At 41.5% G+C, this 22,245-nt stretch overlaps 1 protein-coding gene across 1 annotated transcript; it reads right to left on the bottom strand.

Moving 5' to 3' along the window:
- Positions 1–6,807: 6,807 nt before the first annotated feature.
- LOC118811052 (deubiquitinase DESI2) lies at positions 6,808–14,555 on the bottom strand. Its single transcript, XM_036575257.1, has 5 exons — positions 14,445–14,555; positions 10,887–10,959; positions 10,237–10,330; positions 8,869–9,010; positions 6,808–7,917 (listed from the first exon to the last, which is right to left on the bottom strand). Exons 1-5 carry the CDS (start codon positions 14,481–14,483, stop codon positions 7,690–7,692), a joined length of 576 nt encoding a protein of 191 aa, XP_036431150.1. The 5' UTR covers positions 14,484–14,555; the 3' UTR covers positions 6,808–7,689.
- Between the last annotated feature and the right edge of the window lie 7,690 nt (positions 14,556–22,245).

The raw sequence follows: 22,245 nt of genomic DNA on the forward strand, positions 1-22,245 counted from the left end.
TCAAACCAGTAAACTCTAGTCTTAATACTTAAAACAGCGAATGGTGAGAGCATTTTGTGCAAATTTGAACTGTAAAACCTCTTAAATAAGCATTCGGCGGTAAACGACTCCCTGTTTAACACAACACTGAAGCAAGAGTCGTTTAGGTTACATACAAATACAAGCCAAAGCCTAAATCTAATTTTGTGTAGTTATTAAATGGTTTTGGATATAAATACACTCAATTAAACACTCGAGTGACAATCAATTAAATACACAATTAGTATTTATTTACTAATTTTTTAGTAAATAAATACTAATTTATTTAGTATTTTTTCCAATATGCTAAACTCAGCAAATAAGTATAAACTGTGCACAAAAATTTGCAGAAAATGTAAAATTTAAATTTAAAATGTAAAATTTGTTTCCTGTGTGTGTGCTAACTAGCTAACTAATATTAACACAGAAAATCAACACGGGAAACAAGTAAGTTCAGTAAATACATAGTAATTGTGTATTAAATTGTGCATTTGTGTGTCTCTGTAGAGGACGTGTAACTTATTTACACTTAGAAAATCAACAATATCGCTGTTGTCAGGACAAAACATCATATCTCCATTTTTGTCATTTTTCAGTTTTTGACATAATTTGAAAATGATCGTTGTCCTTCACACTGTGTGAATTTCATGATGAATGGACCAAAAGAAATGAACCAAAATGGCATGTAAAAAATTCAGGTTCCATTGACTTACATTAAAAGTAAAGGCTGTTTTTTTCTTCTCCTGTAAAATTACCATTTTGGCGATACAAGGTTTTTTCCGACAGCAGCGATGTGTACATTTCTGCATATGACTGGATGTTGACCAGAGTAAAAAACATCACTCAAACATAAATGACAAATCTGAGACAGTAAAACGTTACGTTTCAGTCCTTTATTCGTTTCAGCGTTTGTAAAACTGTCTTTCAGTTCATAAAAGTAAATACTAATCCAGGTTAAAACTGACAACAGTAGAAAAAGGACGTCTCGACTGAGCTCGTTAGTAGAAAGGTCCAGAAGCGGCGGCCTCTTCAGTCCAAAAGCATCCAGAGAGAGACGGAAAATAAAACGACAGAATGTCTGAGCAGTAAAAAAGAGAGCAAACCGAGAACGTGAAATATAAATGTATAAATCAGTGACTGTGGTTTATGAAGTTTCCCACAGCAGTTTCACGCCTGTGACTCCACAGCAAACTGGAGAATGAGACAGAGGAGGGATGGGGGGAGGAGAATAAAGGGCTTGATTGACAAGTGGTCTTCACACCAGAGCTCAGAAGAGTTCAGAAAGTGCCAGGATGGAACCACGGCCCTCTCTCTACTGTTGAAGACACACCGTCAGCAGCATGAGACAGGAATCATAGCCATCTTTTAAAGCCCTGTTAGAGCTGCATTAGTCCTTAAGCTGCGTAACGTAACGTGTGGGATTCGATTAGCCGTTTGGGAATGAAGTATCCATGTGATTTTCCCTAATGCCCACGGATATTCCGAGCTGAGGGGCCGTGGCCTGGCTGTTCCAGTAGTATCCGCAGCCCTGCTGACCGAGCCCAAGGCTGGACGAGGCGCTACTTTGGGTGGAAGATGCCCCAGCTTTGGTGCTAATTAGCGTCCTTGCTAGCGAGCTACCTAAACTAGCTAGCTAGCTCATGTTGGTGAAGCTCACTGTGACGTTAAGTGAATAAAACCACTAAGCTTGTGGTTAAGGACAGTGACCCCCCCCCCTCACGTCGGCTGCTGTAAAACGTTTATTTAAAATAAAAGTTAAAATTAGGAGTAAAGATAAGATTAGACACTAGCTCAACCATATTAGTTAGCTAGCTAGCATATAAACACACACGTTATTATATCCTACTTTATGTAATTATGTAAATCATTCCTTCTCTCAAACAATTTCCTTACCTAACAGACTTTTACCCTAACGCTAATAAGAGCTACCTCACCAACATTTTAGCTAGCTAGCTAACTTAGGTAGCTCTCTAGCTAGTATCTAGCTAGCTACTGTTTTTTCCCATCCGGGGACCTGTGGGCTACGAATGACATAACCCGATAACAAAAAGTAAATACTACACTATTTATACTAATTACATGACATTTTTAGGGATAGTATTAGGCAAATAAATCAGTCTATTAATTCTTAAGAACGAATTATTTGTACTGAGTCGACCCATAAACTGTATGATAGCTGTTTTCGAGAAAGCTGGAAGGGTGAGGGGCTTAAATAATGCAGTGCTGTTAGACGGTTCAAAGTTTATGAATCAAATCAGCCAATTGCGCAATACACAGTTACACACTAATTCATACTGGATTAAATCGCTATTCATTTAAATCACTACATCATATCACTATCATGAGATTGAGCACGGTTATCCGAGGGACTGCGGTAACAGGACCAGGGCAAGCCACTAGTGTCCCCACACTTTTTAACCAAACTGTTATACACGCTGGGTGAAACAACAGCCTCAGGCTTAATGGCTTCAGGGAAGAAGGCGACAGGCTCTCTTGGACTACCGGTTACGGATGGCTGTGGCATCACCAGGGATCGAACTCGCCAGGGATGCGGGAAGTTGTTTAAGTTGGGGATGCTGACATTTTAAGTAGTATATGAATGACGTGAACGGTGATGTTATGCAAAATAAGCTGCCTTGTTTTTCGTTTGAATTTGTTTCATGATTTGCATCAAACAGAGAGTGACACAACATGGCGAGAGACGATAATACACGCACATAGCTCACGCGTTAAAATAACTGATGCACACCCTGATTTATCTGCTGTCTCTCCTTCTGGATGAACTTTATGCAAATGAGCTGAGTGACATTTAATTATATGGTTGATGTGCAGCGCGGTAACCAAGTGTGTCGAGCCCACAGTCACACACTTGCATGCGCACTGACCGGGACCTCAACCTCCATGTGTTTTAGTGACGGGCCTACAAAGCAGCCAGCAGGGGGCGATAAAAGCGATTCAGCTTGCTTTAATGAAAACACAACATTAATGTAAACTGTGCAGCTACTCCAGGTTTTTAAAATATATGAATAAAACACAAAAATACAAACCCCAACCTAAAACAAGCAGATATAGGCCTTTACTATGTTTTAAAATTATTTTTAACAGTTATAATTAACTAACCCTGAAATCTGGGGATGCTGAGCGCTTCCCGCATCCCTGGAACTGTGATCTCCCAATGAGAGCCCACGCTTAGACTGCTGCGTCATTCAGGAGCCCAATTCTGTTCTTTCTTACTAAACTAGCTTTCAGTGATCTGCACTTTTATTTCACAAAGATTAAGCTTCGCATGCTGTCACTGTGTTAGCTCCTGCTTCTATCTCTCACGATTACTGGGCGAAAAAATGCTGCTATTATCATTAATTAATGGTTTACCGCAGTTATTTTCCTCATGGTTACCCAAATAAGAGGACCTTTTTACTGACAGAGGCCCAGTCAGAGTCCTGCCTCCCTCAGTCAATGCAGCTCCAGCAGGGCTTAATACTGCATAGTGTGTAAAAACAGAGTTAAATGCTAAGGGTAATGGGCTTATATGCTTTGGGCTTCCAAAGCTATCTGAGGTAAAACACTACTGGAAGGAGTTAATGGGCTTTACACACATTAAGGTTTCCACATCCATTCCCCTCTGTTCTGCTTCCAAGCATCAGCTGAGTAATCAGTCATTTTTGAGTGGTCAGCAAAAACGGGAGGCCATCGTTGGTGAACACTATGAATCAACAGCTTATAGTTATATGGCTGCGTTTCCACACTGCTGTGTGTTTGTGTTGTGTTTGCAACACGCTTGGTCAGAGTCTGTCTCCATACTGCTAAAGAGCTCTGTTTAGCTTAAAAACGCTGCAAATAAAGCCAAAAACACCTGGCAGCATCACATATAATCAAACTCTCTTAAACCTCGCAGGCAAATACAAATCAAAGTCAAATCAATCTGAATATAAAAGAATGCAAATTGACATCATGTTTTCAAATTAAAGCAGCATTTAAATAAATAAAACTTAAAATAAAGAATGTTTAAAGGAGTTCAGTGAGGAAAAAATGCTAACGTCGCTAACAGTGAATGAAATCACTGTGATACAGCCACAAATTAGCACTGCGGAAAGGACATCGTGCTAACTGGCGCTGCTATCTTGTACTCACAGTTAGCAAGGTTAGCATGTTTGGTCGAGGCTATTCTTTTAATATCTTCCTGAAGGGGACGCTGTAATTTTGCTCCCTCCGTCGCTGGCACACTGTCCTCAAGTGAACCGGCTAAAAACAGCAAACAGAGCGTTATTTAGAGTCTAAAATATTTACAAAGTAGAAAAGAGTCCAAGTACAACTAACCGGCTAATCTGGAGGTATAACTTTTCCTTGAAAAAAATTCTTCCTAAAAACGACTAGAAGAGTTCAGTCTAAAAGTCTAGAGGGGGTTTCACTGAAAAAGCACAAACTCCAGTCAGTCAGCGTGTTTACAGTACTACGGAAGAGGAGAATTCAGGGACAAATACTGCAAAAAAGAGGAACGAGGCCTAAGGGTGGTCAGTCTGAGCTGTCCATCGTTTCTACCCCCCAGTAAATGGAGGAAGGTTGTAAAAAAAGGAGAATGCACAATGGTAAATACTGTTTTCTATTCAAGGGAATAAAAAAAGGAGGAATAAGACTTGAGGGCATTTAAAACGACAGTTTGGTAAAATATCAAATTTACACAAAATTTCCCCTCAGATTTAGTCAGTTAGACATGTTTGCTGTCTGAAGTTTCCCTCTATAGCTTTAGCACTGGCGCTAAGTAGCTAACAAGTAAAGGAGGCTTAAATCCCAATATTAGCATGGTGCTAACTGCATTACTAAATGAAACACACATTATCAGGTCTATTAAAAATGACTGAACTCCAGATGGTTTTAAAAGAGCCCTCATGATGTCCAGATTCATCATATTTTCTGTAATGGCGCTAGCTTGATAGCTTAAAATGTGCCTGCTGTAGCTAACTAGCAACTGGTGATTAGTTAGCCTAGCGAGCTTCTGTTCTTCACTAATCTAATATACTTTAGTCTGGGGTGGCCAAACCTGCTCCTGATCCACCACCCTGCAGAGCCCTGGTTTAACACACCTGATCCAGGTAATCTAGGCCTTCAAGAGCATCTGACCATTAGCATCAGGTGTTTTGGATCTGAACTCTACAGGGTGGTAGATCTGATCTTCAGGACCAGGACTGAGCAATCCTGCAATCCTGAAGTCCAGAGTCTATTTGAGGGTAGAAAATAGCTGGTTATTGAGCTTTTCTCATGTGTGGTTGATGTTTTTGTACATCACAATAATCACAATGAACTAAAACTAAACCGAACAACTCCACGAAGTCTGGGCCGTGTGGGAAGTCTGGGATGTGTGTGAGGATGTTATTTGCCTGATGCTAATCAACAGGGCATACGCTTCCATTACTTGTTAGCTACATTAGCCTAGCTCACGTACAAAACTGAAAAAGCGAACTTAACACACCAAACACGTCTTAACAGATCAAATACGTTTGGGACAATGGAAGAAACTGAGTGCATTTGATTTTTCTACCGAACTGTCACTTTAAGAGGAGCAGTAGGAGGCTTTTAAATAATCCCTGGGGGCTCCGGCTGGTGGAGCGCGACCTTTGTCCTTCTCCAGGAAACAGTTCTGAGGTCTGTTGGTCATCCAGGCTGGTAGGGGGCGCTGTGAGCAGCAGGAGGATGAGAGCTTGCAGTCTGTTTATGTGCAGACCTCTAAAGTCGTGTGGTCAATCCATAGTCGGCGTCCAAATAAGGAACTCTATGGTTTTCTCTACGGGGAACAATGAATGAAAGTTGCTAAAACACCCTGTGGTGTTCAGCAGTGCTCCAAACATGAAGGACTGCTAGCTTTCTGTAGTATTTCGCGTATTTTCACTATTTAACAACAATATGTGTACAACAAAACGTGTCAGCTTCAGAATTTGCTGGCTGGGTGAGAAAGATTTTAGAAAATTGCCATTTATTTTTCTTCTAGACAGAAACGTGGACCCAGGGAGCGCCTGGATGCTAACGTAAAACGACAAATTGACGAGTGTCACTACCTGATCTGCATCCACATGCATGTGCACCACTGTCATGCACCCACACTGCACTACAGAGTTACAGATCGCTGCCTGATCTGTTGTATTAGCAGAGGGGCTCAGGGTGTTTAATGCTGAAACCCCTATATAAGCGTTCTCAGTCTCTTTCCTAGCTTAACACCACTTAGTTTCTCTCTGTGGGTGAAATCACTCAGAACGCAGGGAGACGAGAGGAGTACGGACAAAACCTGCTCAACGTTACTATCATTCTGCTTTAGCATCTGTGGCTGAATCTCCTCTCCTTACTCCCTATACAGTGCACTGCACAGGTCATGAAATCATGGCTTCTGCACTCAAACAGTGCATTAAATCTTAGATAGGATGTTGTGCAGCTTTGACTTAATATAAATGGCTTTTATTCAGACATACAATGCACTGTTTGTGTAGAAGCTGTTATATAATAACCTAGGTAGTGCGCACTACATAGAGAGTAGGAAGCCATTTGAGGTTAAGGCCCAATCCCATTTCACCCCTTCAGCTTCATATCACTGAAGAATTAGGGGTGGGTGATAATAAATAATTGCCCCCCTCTTTGAAGATCATATGATGCCCTAAATGTAACTAAAGCCCAGCAGTGAGGAGCTGAACTTTACCCTCCTCTGCTGTCACTGCAGACTGGCAGGGTCGCCTACAGAGCAGCGCTGGTAGCTGTTAATGAAGTGATGCTCTTTTTATTTGAGGGTCCCATTTCAGAGGAAGATTTCAGCCACTACCCTGGAACTCAGTTCCAAAGAGCAACACTCAAAAACAAGGGGTAGGGGTAAAATAAGAAATGGGATTGGGCCTGAGCCTACATTTGGCCAGCTTTGCTAATACTATTGTTATTGTGGTGCATACTAATACACAATGCAATACTGCAAATCACTGTGTTTTACAGGTAAACATCTATACTTGCAGTATATCTGTAACATACTTGTAATATATGTATTGTTTTCTGAACACTGTCTCTATAATTGCTGCCTATTTTGCACATTTTGCACATACATATACACACCGTCTATGCACCACAGCACCTCTGTGTCTCTAGTTTATTCTGTATTTATTGTCTGTTGTCTGTTTACTGTATTGTCTATGTGTTGTTTTTTAACTTATTTTGTGTAGGCAAACTGTCACCCAACTAGTGCATTTGCATTTGCATGCATGTCATTGTATTAATGTTTATGCACCAGAGAAATGTCCCTAAAGTGTTTTGTTGTACTGTATAATGACAATAAAGTCGAATTGAGTTAAGTACAGCTCACCAGCTGAGCAGGTAATTAGTAATTAAAGTAATTACTGCTGAAGAATAAGGCCGTTTCGTTATGGCTTGTACAGTGCAGTACAGACTGGGTCGTGCCAGTTGGTGCCGGTAAATGTATCGTCAGTGGTGCAAACCAGGCAGTGGACGCAGATCAGCCTGCAACAACACGTCCTCAGAGGTCTGTGTGTGTGGCTGAATCCCAGTTGGCCCCCTAGTGGACATATAGTGCACTACATAAGCACTGAAGCTATGATTTCATATAGTGCACTACAGAGGGAGGAGGGGGCCGTTTGAGACGCAGCCTGTGTGTGTGTGTGTGTGTGTGTGTCGTAGTGAATAAGATCAGACGCGTGTGTGTCTGCAGGTGTGTGCCGCCCCCCCTACGGCCCCCGAGGGCTCCTCGTCGCTGGACTCGCTGTGCGGGTGCGTGTGCGGGTGCGAGCTGATGTGGCTCTGCAGCGCGGCCGGAGTGAGCCACTCTCTAGGCAGACAGCTCTGCAGGAACGGAATACAGGAGCTAAAATACGCCAAACGGTTCACCCAGCGAGGGATTTCACGCCCACACAGCAACTACAGAGAGAGAGAGAGAGAAAGAGAGAGAGAGAGAGAGAGAGAGAGATGACAAGCAAAGTTTACTGCCCCACTTGCACTGAAAGGGGAATTTCACCAATTTTTCAAAACCTCTGCATAGCTCAATCGTTGGGATGCTAAGAAAAACATTCAGAGTGGTTTGGTGTGAAATGGTTCAGATGTCTTTACAGTGGTGGTGATAGGAATCAGGGGTCGCCATGACTACAACACAAATATAGACATTTTATTTACTATCCAAAACCACCAGTGAACCTACACGAGTCTTCTGAGCTTATATGGAATGTTGATGATGGAAAATAGTGGAAAATCTGAAATAATAAGTTTTCTATTTTGCCTCACAGTGCCCTGCATGGATTTTAAAAAATGCATTTTAGAAGCTAAACCTTCTCAAAACTATCGTAAAACACGGTCTCATAAAACTCAGTGTCTGAGTTTTATATGTTATGATGATGATGGTAAAATAATGGAAAAAACTGGAAACAAAAATAATTGTATTGGGGTCTATTTTGCCTCACAACACACTGCATATCTCTCTCCATCATATCATAAAACAGTGTCTCAGTCATCAGGCAGTGAATTCATAACCATTTCACGTAGGAACTTTCTGTGAGGGAGCTTTTAGAGGTGGACATCTGGTTCCTATCACCACTACTGTGAACAGTTCTGACTCGGTAAGTTTATCTAGAACAGAGCGTTTCACACCAAACCACTCTGAACCACTCTGAACCACTCTGAACCAGTCTGTTTACATCTTAACTGTTTATTTATTATTATATAATTAAGAGATTTTGAAAAATCAGTGGAATAAGCAGCATAAGCTATCGTCCTAGCCGTCACTGTTATCTGTGGTAGCATACTGTACTGTGGGTGGATTACACTGACACTACAGCAAAACAGGAGGCGAAACATATTTAAAGAGAGAGATCTAACCTCAGAGAGCGCGGAGGAGAAGTGGTTGCAGTTTTTGTGCATTAGGTGATACGCGTTCCCTTTAAACTCCTTCCCCAGCTCCTCCATGATCTTATCGATGTCTTCCTCTGTGAAGTCCGTCGTGCCCAGAGCGATGGCCTCTCTGAGGTAGGCATAAAATTAAGGGCAGTGTATGTTACACAGTTAGTAACCACTCAGACTGGCTATTAACACTAACTCCACCTGGTAAACCACATGACTATAACACACCAACGTTTAGTATAAATATAGGCAACTGCTGCTGAATCAGTATCAAGAAATAGCATAAAATAGCACGGAATGGTGTACGTGTAAATAGCTCGATGTTACTGTGAACAGTGTTAGTGTGAATTGTGATATTTACAGTAAGTGTACATTATTAAAAAAGAGGGTTCTTCAAGTGTTCTTCAGAAAACTCAATTGTTCTATACAGAACCAGGAACACTTCAAGAACCATTTGCATGATTAAAGGGTTCTTTGCATGGTGAAATGGTTCTTCAGATTGATGGAGAATGTGTTGTATATGATTCAATATAGGACCGTTTTGAAAAGAGTTCTAAATAGCACCCAAACCGGTTCTTCTGTTGTTACAAGCTTGACATCATAACTATAGCAGAACCCTTTTTGGTGCTTTATAGAACTATTTTACAACTCATTCTCCATCAACCTTACTTAGTGAAATGGTTCTGCAGATTGATGGAGAATGTGCTGTATACGGTTCTATACAGAGCCAGAAGGGGTTCTGCTGTTGTTACAGTGTCAAGCTTGTATACAACAGAAAAACCTTTTCTGGTGTTTTTCTGGTTTCAAAAAAAGCTTTACATAACGACACCAAACACGCGTTAACGCGAGGTGTAAACAGGGTCTTAATGTCAGTGACTCCTTTGTGGTTGGGAGGACGCAGCTGAATTTAAGATTACAGTGACAGTAGATGCGGCAAAATAAAGAGTGGACAAATTAAATACTGGATACATTGATATTATATTCAGTTGTTGAGTCTTCTGTGTAATGATGTTATATATCGTCTCTGTCTAAAAGCCCAACTCCATTTTTCTAATTTTTACTTTACTATATCATTTAAGCTCGGCTCAGCTGTCCTTCAGATTGCATCAAAATGTAATGATGAGTGGACCAATAGAAATGCTCCAAAACTGATTGAAATGAAATCCCTGCACACTGACTGACATTAGAGGTACAGAATGTTTTGGCATTTCCTGTAAAGTTACCGTTTTGGAGATGCTTGTTTGAATTTGGACAGTGATGATATGTGTTTTCTGCTTTTTATCTCAGGCTGAAAAATGAATATCGTTAAATATGCATGTTTGCGTCTGTGTATATTTGAATCCTCACTTGAATTTGAAGGTTTCTCCGAGCTCGGCGGCGTTTCCCGGGCTGATCTCGAAGATCCCGCTGAAGGGGTACGGGTGACCGCCATAGGCAAATTCTGATGGAAAAAATCACCGATAACTGGAGATCATTTGCTTTAAATTCAGTATTTTTAGTGCACAATATCTCACACGTAAACACTGAGGTGCACATAAAGTGTACAGTGAAGAGAAACATAAAAAGGGATCGAAATAATAGAAGACTGAACTGAAGATTCTGAAAAGGAAAAGGCTTTTGGGGCCAGTTTCCCAGATCAGGATTAAGCCTAAGACTAAAAAAAGTTCCCAGTGGTAAATCACCTTTGGCACTGCAGTTTAGACTAGGCCTGATGATAAACCAACCCTAAGAGTCCTAAAGCAGAAAAACTGATTATTTTCTGTGCAGAAATACAGAAAAGAGGCTGTTAAATTTCATTTTGTGAATGTAAAAATTTGCTAAAATTGCAAAACATTTAATAAACACTTCATGTGTGGTAATTATTATTTATTTAACATGATTTAGACCTGCTGGATGAAGGTATGATTTTCAGCCCAGCTCAGGAAATAATGACCACATAACGATAAGTGTAAAAATCACCCACCATGCATCAGTGTTTTATGATTATAAGGATTTACCTCTGCCATAGATCTCTATTCCTGAGTGAAAAACTCCGATCCCCAGAGTGGAGGTATACTCATTAATCCAATACTGAGAGAGAGAGGGAGAGGGAGGGAGGGAGAGAGGGAGAGAGAAAGAGGGAGAGAGAGATAGAGAGAGAGAGAGAGAGAGAGAGGGGGAGAGAGAGAGAGAGAAAGAGAGGGAGAGAGAGAGAGAGTTAAACAGTATTTAAACTAGACAGCCAGAACCAGAACATGCTGTGTTTTTAATGCTGGTATGCTGGTCAGCAGTGTGACGAAGCTGGGTGACCAACTAAACCAGCAGCAGACCAGCATAAACCAGCTTAGACACAGCGATCAGACACTGCAGTAACACTGACGTGGTGGTTTGTTAGTGTGTGTTGCGCTGGTCTGAGTGGATCAGACACAGCAGTGCTGCTGGAGTTTTTAAACACCTCAGTGTTGCTGCTGGACTGAGAATAGTCCACCAACCAAAAATATCCAGCCAACAGCGTCCTGTGGGCAGCGTCCTGTGACCACTGATGAAGGACTAGAGGATGACCAACACAAACTGTGCAGCAGCAGATGAGCTATCGTCTCTGACTTTACATCTACAAGGTGGACTGACAAGGTAGGAGTGTCTAATAGAGTGGACAGTGAGTGGACACAGTGTTTAAAAACTCCAGCAGCACTGCTGTGTCTGATCCACTCGTAACAGCGCAACACACACTAACACACCACCACCACGTCAGTGTTACTGCAGTGCTGAGAATGATCCACCACCCAAATAGTACCTGCTCTGTGAGGGTCCATGGGGGTCCTGTCTGTAACTGTAGAACTACAGAGTAAAACTATACGGTCAGTGGAGCTGATAAAGTGGACAGTGAGTCTAGAAACAACGAGGTGGTTTAGTGTTATGGCTGATCAGTCTAGATATAAACAAATAAATAAATAAATAAATATACATATATATGTATATATAATTTTTTTTCTTTTTCTTTTTATGAAGAAAAGTTGAAGTTTCTTCAGGAGGAACTCTAATCAATGCACAGAGGAAACAAATGAATCGTTACAGCACTCTCTCTCTTTCTCTCTCTCTCTCTTCCTCTCTCTCTCTCTTCCTCTCTCCCTCTCTCTCTCTCTCTCTCTCTGGGGCAGATGACTCTCTGATCAGAAACCTGAATGTGCTGTATTATTGATGAGGGGGCAGCTGTGCTTTTAACCCCCCCCTCCCCCCTCACTTAACAGAATCAGGAGCAGCTGCCCCTTAGAGCACACACACACACAGACACGCACACCACACGACACCACACACCTACACCACACACACGCACCAACCGCACACACCACCACACACCTACACACACACCACACACACCACCACACACCCACACATACCGACACCGCACACACCACATACACACACACACACACCTACACACACACACACACACACACACACACATACACGCACACACACACACACACACATACACGCACACACACACACACACACACACAGACACGCACACACCTACACAAACACACAACTACTCTCAACACAGCCAGTGTGTGTGTGTGTGTGTGTGTGTGTGTGTGCTGATGTGCTGACGATGGTGATTCCCTTCCAGTCAGTGAGTGTGTGTTCACTCCCACCGTCTCCAGCGTTAAACTGAATTACTCCGATATGGAAGCTCATTCCCGCTGAGCAGAGGAGAAAATATCGCCTCTGTTATTGTTTTGTTTTTCTCTTTCTCTGTTTTTGGCTACAGTACGACAAAATATTCACTTAGTATATTATTTAGAATTATTTTCTTGAATATTGACTTAATATCTCAAAATAAAGACTTTTCTCAAAATTTTCCCTTAAGACTCTACAAAATTATTTCTTTTCTCTAAAACTATTTACTATATTGAAATAATGACTTTTTTCAAAATATCAACTTACAAGTGAAAAAGTTTCTTATTCACTAATTATGTTTAAACAGTGACTCAGTACATGGTCGTAACAACGTATTATTCCTAATTATAAACGGATAGTTCTGGTGCTAAACTCTGATTGGCTGAACCGTGTTTGAAGCAGTCTCATGCTGCTCGCATGAACCAACCAGGACACTGATGAAGTAAGAACCCATTTTTTGTTTAAAAATGTTTGGTCTAAAAATGTCTCTTGAATGTTTTACACACTTTAAATGTCCGTGTTTCAGTCAGAAGTCGCGTCAAACCCAGACTGAATCCCAAACGGCTCAGTACTCCCCAAATAGTGTTCTAGCTATGAAAGTTTAGAAGTTCTAGCCTCTACAGCCAAACAGTGCATCATGTATCGAGTGTGGATGAGTCTGAGTCCCAAATCACTGTTTCTTAGCTGTATTTTGCTCTGTTGGGCTGCAGGATCCACTATTTAAACTCCTATGTAGTGCACTATGTAGGGAGCAGGGAGCCGTTTGAGATTCAGCCCCAGTGTGAGAAGAGGGGCCGCTGGATTGGTGCTAAAAACGACTCATGGTGCTAATTTGATGACCAGAAAGTACTTATAAAGCTAAAGTGTCTGCATTAACCAGTGCTGTGTTATCATATGTTCATTATTATACGACAAAAAGTTAAAAAATTTGACTGGGCAACAGAACGTCCTTCTCCTTATTCAGCGGTCAATGGTTGCTCTGCAACAATACCATACTCTAAAGGAACCACATTTCTTGGTGGAACACTTGTTTATCTCAATTCAACTTCTCGTTGCGCCTGTGTTGTGTTTACTGTAAGACTTTCGTATTTATTTATTGTACTGTATCATCTGCACTGTGTTCCTGTGTTGGTCCTGGATTAATGTTGTTTTGTGTCACTGTGTATTTGTATGTAGCTGGAATGACAAGAAAGCCTGACTTGACTCGACTGAAGTGGCTTTATTGCTTTAATCATTTCTTTCTCATTATTTCGATATGCTATCTCAAAATCTTAAAAAATAAGTCATAATTACACATTTCAATATATCAGTCAATATTCAAGAAAATCATAATTTCAAAATAAAACCATCTGAAACCGAAAAGGAAAAAAGCGATGCATTTCATTCCTCCTCTCCCTGGCAGGACCGGACTGAGCCAAGACGCGCTCGGCGTTTGAACTTTGTTTCACAGCTTTAGCACTGTTGCTAACAAGTAATGGAAGCCTATACTCCACCAATTAGCATCACCAGGCTGTTCTGGACTGTTTACAGCTCTGCTGTTGTTTTTGTGGTTAACAGTGAGTTTTAAACAACTCACATAAAGGCAGAACGGATAAACGCCTCTGACCGTGGAACACACACTTAGAACACCTTAGAACATCTCAAAACATCTCTGTACATCCAGCCCCTCTCAGCTCAGGAACTACGAGGCTAAAATCGGCTTCTTGATCGAATTTTCCGCTCCACCTTAAATCCTGCAGCAGTTACATAAAACTCTAGAACTCCAAACGGAGAACACTGATCAACAGACACAACACAAACACTAAACATGGGGAACGGCTCGCAGCCTATGCTGCCACCTGCTGGATGGGAGTAACAAGTACAGCATCAGAGCATCCGTGCAGAGTCACTCTTACCATGTCATACACATTCAGGATCACAGGTTCACTGGCCATACTCCGGTCCAGAGAGAGAGAGAGAGAGAGAGAGAGAGAGAGAGAGAGAGAGAGAGAGAGAGAGAGAGAGAGAGAAAGTGTGTAAGAGAAAAATGAGAGAGAGAGAAATGAACAGAAAGATAGAGATAGAGAGAGAGAGAGAGAGAGAGAGAGAGAGAGAGAGAGAGAGAGGAACAGAAACAGAGGAGGGAGATTGTAAGAGAAAAAGAGAGAGAGAGAAGAAGAGAAACAGATAGAGGAGGGAGAGAGAGAGAGGAGCAGAAATACAGGAGAAAGGGGGAGAGAGAGAGAGAGAGAGAGAGAGAGAGAGAGAGAGAGAGAGGAGCAGAAATACAGGAGAAAGGGAGAGAGAGAGAGAGAGAGAGAGAGCAGAAATACAGGAGAATGAGAGAGAGAGAGGAGAGAGAGAGAGAGAGAGAGAGAGAGAGAGAGGAGCAGAAATACAGGAGAAAGGGAGAGAGAGAGAGAGAGAGAAAGAGAGAGAGAGAGAGAGAGGTGCAGGTTCTTCTCTCTCGAGGCGGCCGCAGCTTTAACTCTCTGAGCGCAGAACCAGAACCGGAAGTGGAACCGAGCTTCAGTCAGCCGGAGCTCCGCGCGCCGCTTCCTCCTCGCGCTGTAAATCCGAACCGAACCGGCTGTGCGGCTCTTCGGTCCCGCTCATCCGGGAACTCCGCCGGACCGATCCGGTGCGGCGCGCGTGTGAGTCCGGCAGCCCGAAACGGCGCGCGCGGGGGAGGCGGCTACTGCAGCATCGCGCGAGCTGCTAGCATGCAGCTACTGCCGCTGTTGTTGTTGCTGCACGTGCACTGCGCTGTGTGTGCGTGTGAGTGTAAGAGTGCGCGCGGGGTGGAGGCCGCTATCGGAGCTCCGGTACCGAAGTGAACGGGGCGCGAGAGGTGACGTCACCGCCGCCAAAGATTCGCTCGGTCGCGGGCGCAGTGGCGCGAGAGCTCATTACGTCATCGGCGCCGTTACGCAGAGCAGAGTCAGCATCATCATCATCATCATCGTATTATATTCACAGTAATTCATGCACAGATTTACATATTCATATATTTACTCTCATACATTAGCATATTCACATATAATTACATATTTACAGATTTATTTACTCATTTACACCCTTAAAATGGTTCTTCAAGGGTTCTTTTGAAAAGGCATTGGTTCTGTATAGAACCGTGAATATAAGAGTGAGTGGTTATGACAACTCAACACTTAAAAGGTTCTTCACGTGGTTAAATGGTTCTTCTCTATGAAAAAACCTGTCGTACAAGGTTCTTCAAAGCACCTTTTGAAGAATGGTTCCTCTATTGTTATAAGTCAAATAATCTTTTTGGTACAATAAACTCTTTTCTTAGAGTTTGTGGTTACATAGAACTGTGAACGCGCAAAGAACCACTTGAATGCCTAAACTGTTCTTTGCATGGTTAAATGGTTCTTCCCCATTACTGAGAACCTGATGTATTTGTTTCTTTAAAGTGCTCTACAGTGCACCCAAAAGCGTTCTGCTTCTGCAAAAAAAAAGAACCTAGTACCTTGTTTAGTACCTTAGTATATTGTTTTCTAGAGCTGTATGACAACTCAGAGAACCATCTGAATGCTTAAATGGTTCTTTGCATGGTTAAAGCGTTCTTCTCTATGAACAAAGTAGTTCTATAAAGCACCAAAAAGGGTTCTACTGTTGTTACAAGTCAAAGAACCATTTGGTGCTATATAGAGCATTCTTGCTCTATATTTGTATACAGAGTGCACATATTAACATATTTACATATTTACATATTCACATATTTACACACGAATAAACTGCAGCCTAATTAAGGAAAGCAGCAGCTCTTTATCAGAGCACAGAGAACCGAACACAGCCGTTCTGTCTGTGTGAGAGAAGCGGGGCTGGCAGAGCGGCGCGTGTCCAGCCTCTTTCTGATCTGCTAATGCCTGTATTGATCCGGCCACTAATTGATTAGTGTGCGGCTGTAGTGAGCAGAGCTGCACAGCCTGCTGTTGGGTTATTTACCACAGCATAACCAAGATTAACATATAGAAATGTATCAAAAACGACCAATGCATGATTTCTGTGATGCGATATACGCCAAAGCTAAAAAGAGGCGACCGCACACTGAATTTCAGGAGTGAAATAGATTAAAACATTTAATAAGAACAAAAGAAAACATAAATAAAACAATGTACACACATAATTAACATAATTAATGTTCACAGGTTCTAACAGGTTCACACAAAACACACAACCTCACACACAAAGGCTAAAACTCGGTAAGATCGCTCAGCGTCGCTCAGGCCGTCCTCAGCCGGCCGCTGGTGGGCGCTTTCAGCTCAGCTATAGCCGCTTTTCTCGCATCTCCAGCAGGAAACTTTTCCACAAGTAGAACGTTTTAAAATGTCTCTCAACTTTTGACTTTACGAGGCTGAAGTCAGATTCTTGTTTGAATTGTCCCGTTCCACCTTAAATGGTGCCTGAGGCGCCAGAATGTAACTGCTGCACCATTTAAGGTGGAACGGGAGAATTCGAACAAGAAGCTGGTGAAAGAGAATCTGACCTCAGCTTCACGACTTTTAGTGTTTGAGTTTCACATTGCAGATTAAACGTATCAGGAAACCATCTGGAGTGATTATGAATGCAGATCAGTCCATTCGTCTCCAAATTATCAATGCTCATCTTAAATTTGCCGTTTCGTTAGCTACTAGCTAGGCGAGACTGTTGTCTGTGTTGCTATGGTGACCAGCAGTCTGCACTGATCTTCAGGGTTAAAGGGTGAATTAGCAGTTCTACATTAACTCCAGAGTTTAAGACCATTTATTTTTAAACTGTGTTGAACGATCAGCAGAGCTTTATTTTACTGTAAAGGAGGATTATTTTATTTTTACCTACAAATCTGATTCAGCTGTGGAGCCACAACAGCGGCTGGTATATAAACACAGCTAAAGTCACAGAGCACTGCGATCCCCATGTTTTCACATTAACGCAGTGGAACAGATCTTCAGCAGGAGCCGAGGTTGGTGCAACATTTTCCACAGGTCCTGAGAACATCTTTTCTGATTGGTTATCACCGCCGCCTGTCACTGCTCATTTGCATTAAGTTGAGCAGAACTGAACTCGATCGTGTCACTCGCTGAGTGTCGCTGCTGAGTGAACGACTTCCAGCCGCTTTGTCTCGTCGTGTCACTGCCTGTGTGAACGCAGGGTCAGGTCTGATTCACAATACTACCAGAGCCGGGTTATGAGGACAGCAGAACACTAACATTACTGCTACAGAGTGCTGATTGGTTGGTGAGCAGAGCAGCTCATTGGCTGTTCGCAATCACGGACGTCATGAATGTCCATAAAGCGCTGTTTCAAACTTCTGTAAGCTCTTAAAAATATAACAGCACTGTTAAAATGTTTTAAGCTGTTCTTTGTTCAGGAAATTAATTTATTCTTTTAAATTAAAAATGTTTAAGCATTTTAACTCTTAACTCATTTATTTTGGACTCACTCGGGAGCGCCCTCTAGTGTTTAAGAAACCCGAGCACATTACAGAGTGGGAATTCTCCTCTCTACAAGCTCTCTGATACTACCTCGATTTTCCTTTCGGCGCTCATGTTAACAGGTCAGTGCTCACACACAGCCAGACGCCACAGTGAAGCTCAGCCTCAGCAGACGATGAGCGGAGGAAAAATGAGTTTGTGCAATTAGGATTGATGAAGGAATAAACTCTGTCATATGGAGGAGAATCTGTGTGTCAGCATTTCGCCGCTGCTGGCTAACGTTACACTGAATTCAGTTCACGTTTTAAGTTGCTGCTGCAGCCACTTTCAGTGGAACAGTTTTCCCTCAAAAACTATCAGCATTTGAGAGACCGAGTGCTCGGCGGAGAGAGAACGTACTTTCCCTGATAAGCTGATTTAGGCTCTCAAAATATCAGAATTATGTTTTTCAATGCTGGGAACATTTTCTGATATGGACATTTGCCAGCTTCTTGTTCAGATTTTCCCGTTCCACCTTAAATGGTGCAGCAGTTACATTCTGGCATCTGAAGTGTTATAATAACTGCTGCACCATTTAAGGTGGAACGGGAAAATTCAAACAAGAAGCTGGCAAATAAAAAGTGGACTTCAGCTTCATAGTTTTAGTGCTGGTAGTGTTTTTTTTTTTGATAAGGTGATCTAGGCTGTCAAAATATCTAACCTAGAAGTTTTATGTACTAAGCTATCTGTAAATACTACTGGTTTTGAGTATTTTTTCATTCTTGTATGAACGTAGAGATTTTCTTTTTTTATTTTAAATATCCAGACAATATCAACAATATCAATATTTTCAATTTTGAAATGTAAGCACTTTTACCTTAATATGACATTAATCCGACACACAGACACAGCTGAGACTGAAAGAGTTTTAGTACAAACGTATCCGTTTCCACTCTGCAGTATTTAGAGTGCATCTCCTGTAGAGTCAGTATTGATTTTACACAGACGCTCACTGGAACACACAGACACTCACTCACTCATTTGTCAGATCCATTTTCTTCCCTTCCTCCCCCTTTCTTTATCTTTTTGAAGGACAGGTTGAGCTCTGCCCTCTCGGAGATGCAGTGATGAATTAAAGGGCTCATAACGATGGCAAAATCCAACCACACATATGGAGGGGCAAAAAAATGATGAGAGAAAAGTGCACCTTCAAAAAAAAAAAATATATATATCAAACTGTATGGTCTATACTGTACAGTCAGTAATATAGGCCAGTATTGTTTGGTCAATACTGTACAGTCAGTAATATAGGTCAGTACTGTATGGTCTATACTGTACAGTCAGTAATATAGGCCAGTATTGTTTGGTCAATACTGTACAGTCAGTAATATAGGTCAGTACTGTATGGTCTATACTGTACAGTCAGTAATATAGGCCAGTATTGTTTGGTCAATACTGTACAGTCAGTAATATAGGTCAGTACTGTATGGTCTATACTGTACAGTCAGTAATATAGGCCAGTATTGTTTGGTCAATACTGTACAGTCAGTAATATAAGTCTGTACTGTATGGTCTATACTGTACAGTCAGTAATATAGGTCAGTATTGGTTGGTCTATACTGTACAGTCAGTAATATAGGTCAGTACTGTATGGTCTATACTGTACAGTCAGTAATATAGGCCAGTATTGTTTGGTCTATACTGTACAGTCAGTAATATAGGTCTGTACTGTATGGTCTATACTGTACAGTCAGTAATATAGGCCAGTATTGTTTGGTCTATACTGTACAGTCAGTAATATAGCTCTGTACTGTATGGTCTATACAGTACAGTCAGTAATATAGGCCAGTATTGTTTGGTCTATACTGTACAGTCAGTAATATAGGTCAGTATTGTTTGGTCAATACTGTACAGTCAGTAATATAGGTCAGAATTGTTTGGTCTATACTGTACAGTCAGTAATATAGGCCAGTATTGTTTGGTCTATACTGTACAGTCAGTAATATAGGTCAGTACTGTATGGTCTATACTGTACAGTCAGTAATATAGGCCAGTATTGTTTGGTCTATACTGTACAGTCAGTAATATAGGTCAGTACTGTATGGTCTATACTGTACAGTCAGTAATATAGGTCAGTATTGTTTGGTCTATACTGTACAGTCAGTAATATAGGTCAGTACTGTATGGTCTATACTGTACAGTCAGTAATATAGGCCAGTATTGTTTGGTCTATACTGTACAGTCAGTAATATAGCTCTGTACTGTATGGTCTATACTGTACAGTCAGTAATATAGGTCAGTATTGTTTGGTCTATACTGTACAGTCAGTAATATAGGTCTGTACTGTATGGTCTATACTGTACAGTCAGTAATATAGCTCTGTACTGTATGGTCTATACTGTACAGTCAGTAATATAGGTCAGTATTGGTTGGTCTATACTGTACAGTCAGTAATATAGGTCAGTATTGTTTGGTCTATACTGTACAGTCAGTAATATAGGTCAGTACTGTATGGTCTATACTGTACAGTCAGTAATATAGGCCAGTATTGTTTGATCTATACTGTACAGTCAGTAATATAGGTCAGTCCTGTATGGTCTATACTGTACAGTCAGTAATATAGGTCAGAATTGTTTGGTCTATACTGTACAGTCAGTAATATAGGCCAGTATTGTTTGGTCTATACTGTACAGTCAGTAATATAGGTCAGTACTGTATAGTCTATACTGTACAGTCAGTAATATAGGCCAGTATTGTTTGGTCTATACTGTACAGTCAGTAATATAGGTCAGTACTGTATGGTCTATACTGTACAGTCAGTAATATAGGTCAGTATTTTTTGGTCTATACTGTACAGTCAGTAATATAGGTCAGTACTGTATGGTCTATACTGTACAGTCAGTAATATAGGTCAGTATTGTTTGGTCTATACTGTACAGTCAGTAATATAGGTCAGTATTGTTTGGTCTATACTGTACAGTCAGTAATATAGGTCTGTACTGTATGGTCTATACTGTACAGTCAGTAATATAGGTCAGTATTGTTTGGTCTATACTGTACAGTCAGTAATATAGGTCAGTATTGTTTGGTCTATACTGTACAGTCAGTAATATAGGTCAGTACTGTATGGTCTATACTGTACAGTCAGTAATATAAGTCTGTACTGTATGGTCTATACTGTACTTTCAAGAAAATATTCTACTTTTGTGGGAAAGTTTCCTGCCAGAGATGTGAGAAAAGCGGCTGTAGCTGAGCTAAAGCTTAAAGCAGAGCAAAGTGAGTCTGTGTTTTTGTTTATATTCTTTAGCCTATGCTAGTAGCACACATTTACAGCCAAGATGGTAAAATGGACATCAAATCTTGAGGCTGCCAAGGTGGTTTGATTTTTTGTTGAAAGGACAAAATGGCTTTTTTTAACATTTGGTTCATACAGTATAGACAGTAAAATAGGTCAGTACTGTATGGTCAGTATTAAACTGTAATATATAGTCAGTACTGTTTGGTGTGTAGAGGCAGCTAAATGTAAACCATATGAGTCTAATTTACGCTCAACTTGTGGTGTAAGAATGCAGTGAGTGACCAAACTGCTGTCCAGCATTACTGACGCTATGCCCTGGATCACTCTAATGCGGCCCAGTGATTTCATGTGCTGAGATCTCTCGCTCGACTCCAGCCGGACGGTGCTGTGGACTCAGCCGGTGGTAAATCAGAGCTGTGGATGAGCTCATTTAGATCAGAGTTATGAGTCAGTGGCTCTCAGACAAAGATGACGCCGACATTCAGCACTGCAGCCTGTTACTCTCACAGCTGTGCAGCTTTACAGCTTCACTACTGGAAAATATTCACAGCATGTGATCATGTCAGCAAGGGCTGGAAAACCAAGAGTGAGAGCCATACATCCATAATAATAACAAAAATAGTGGCCCTGGTCATCTGGCACTCATCTATACATTGAGATTCCAGCTCATTAGGTCCACCTAATGTATCTGTACGCTTTGGCCATTTTATCAAAAACTGCTTCCATACAGCTCCAGTGTGTAGGTGTTTATGTACAGACTGGGGCTCATCTGTTACTGTAGTTTATCAGCCCCCCCACAACGTACATCAGCAGAAAGGGACCACCAAAGGGCCACCAGATATTATTTGGCTGGTGGTCCATTCTCAGCGCAGCAGTGGCTCTGACACGGTGGCCAGTGCGGTGTGGCTGCCTGGCCACTTTATCGGAAACCCCTTGCTTGTAGCTCCACCTTTTGCTGGTCCGTTTCAATAAATTGAACACGCCCTCGACTCAGCACTCAGA

Source organism: Colossoma macropomum, unplaced genomic scaffold, assembly GCF_904425465.1.
Source record: "Colossoma macropomum unplaced genomic scaffold, Colossoma_macropomum, whole genome shotgun sequence".
NCBI lineage: Eukaryota > Metazoa > Chordata > Actinopteri > Characiformes > Serrasalmidae > Colossoma > Colossoma macropomum.

Bases quoted from the DNA above. Each gene is read 5' to 3' on its own strand.
- LOC118811052 (XM_036575257.1), bottom strand. From the start codon at position 14,483: ATGGCCAGTGAACCTGTGATCCTGAATGTGTATGACATG. The intron at 10,960-14,444 runs GTAAGAGTGACT...TCTCTCTCTCAG, and splicing joins TCCTGAATGTGTATGACATG to TATTGGATTAATGAGTATAC. The intron at 7,918-8,868 runs GTTAGATCTCTC...CTCTCTCTGTAG, and splicing joins TCTCCTCCGCGCTCTCTGAG to TTGCTGTGTGGGCGTGAAAT.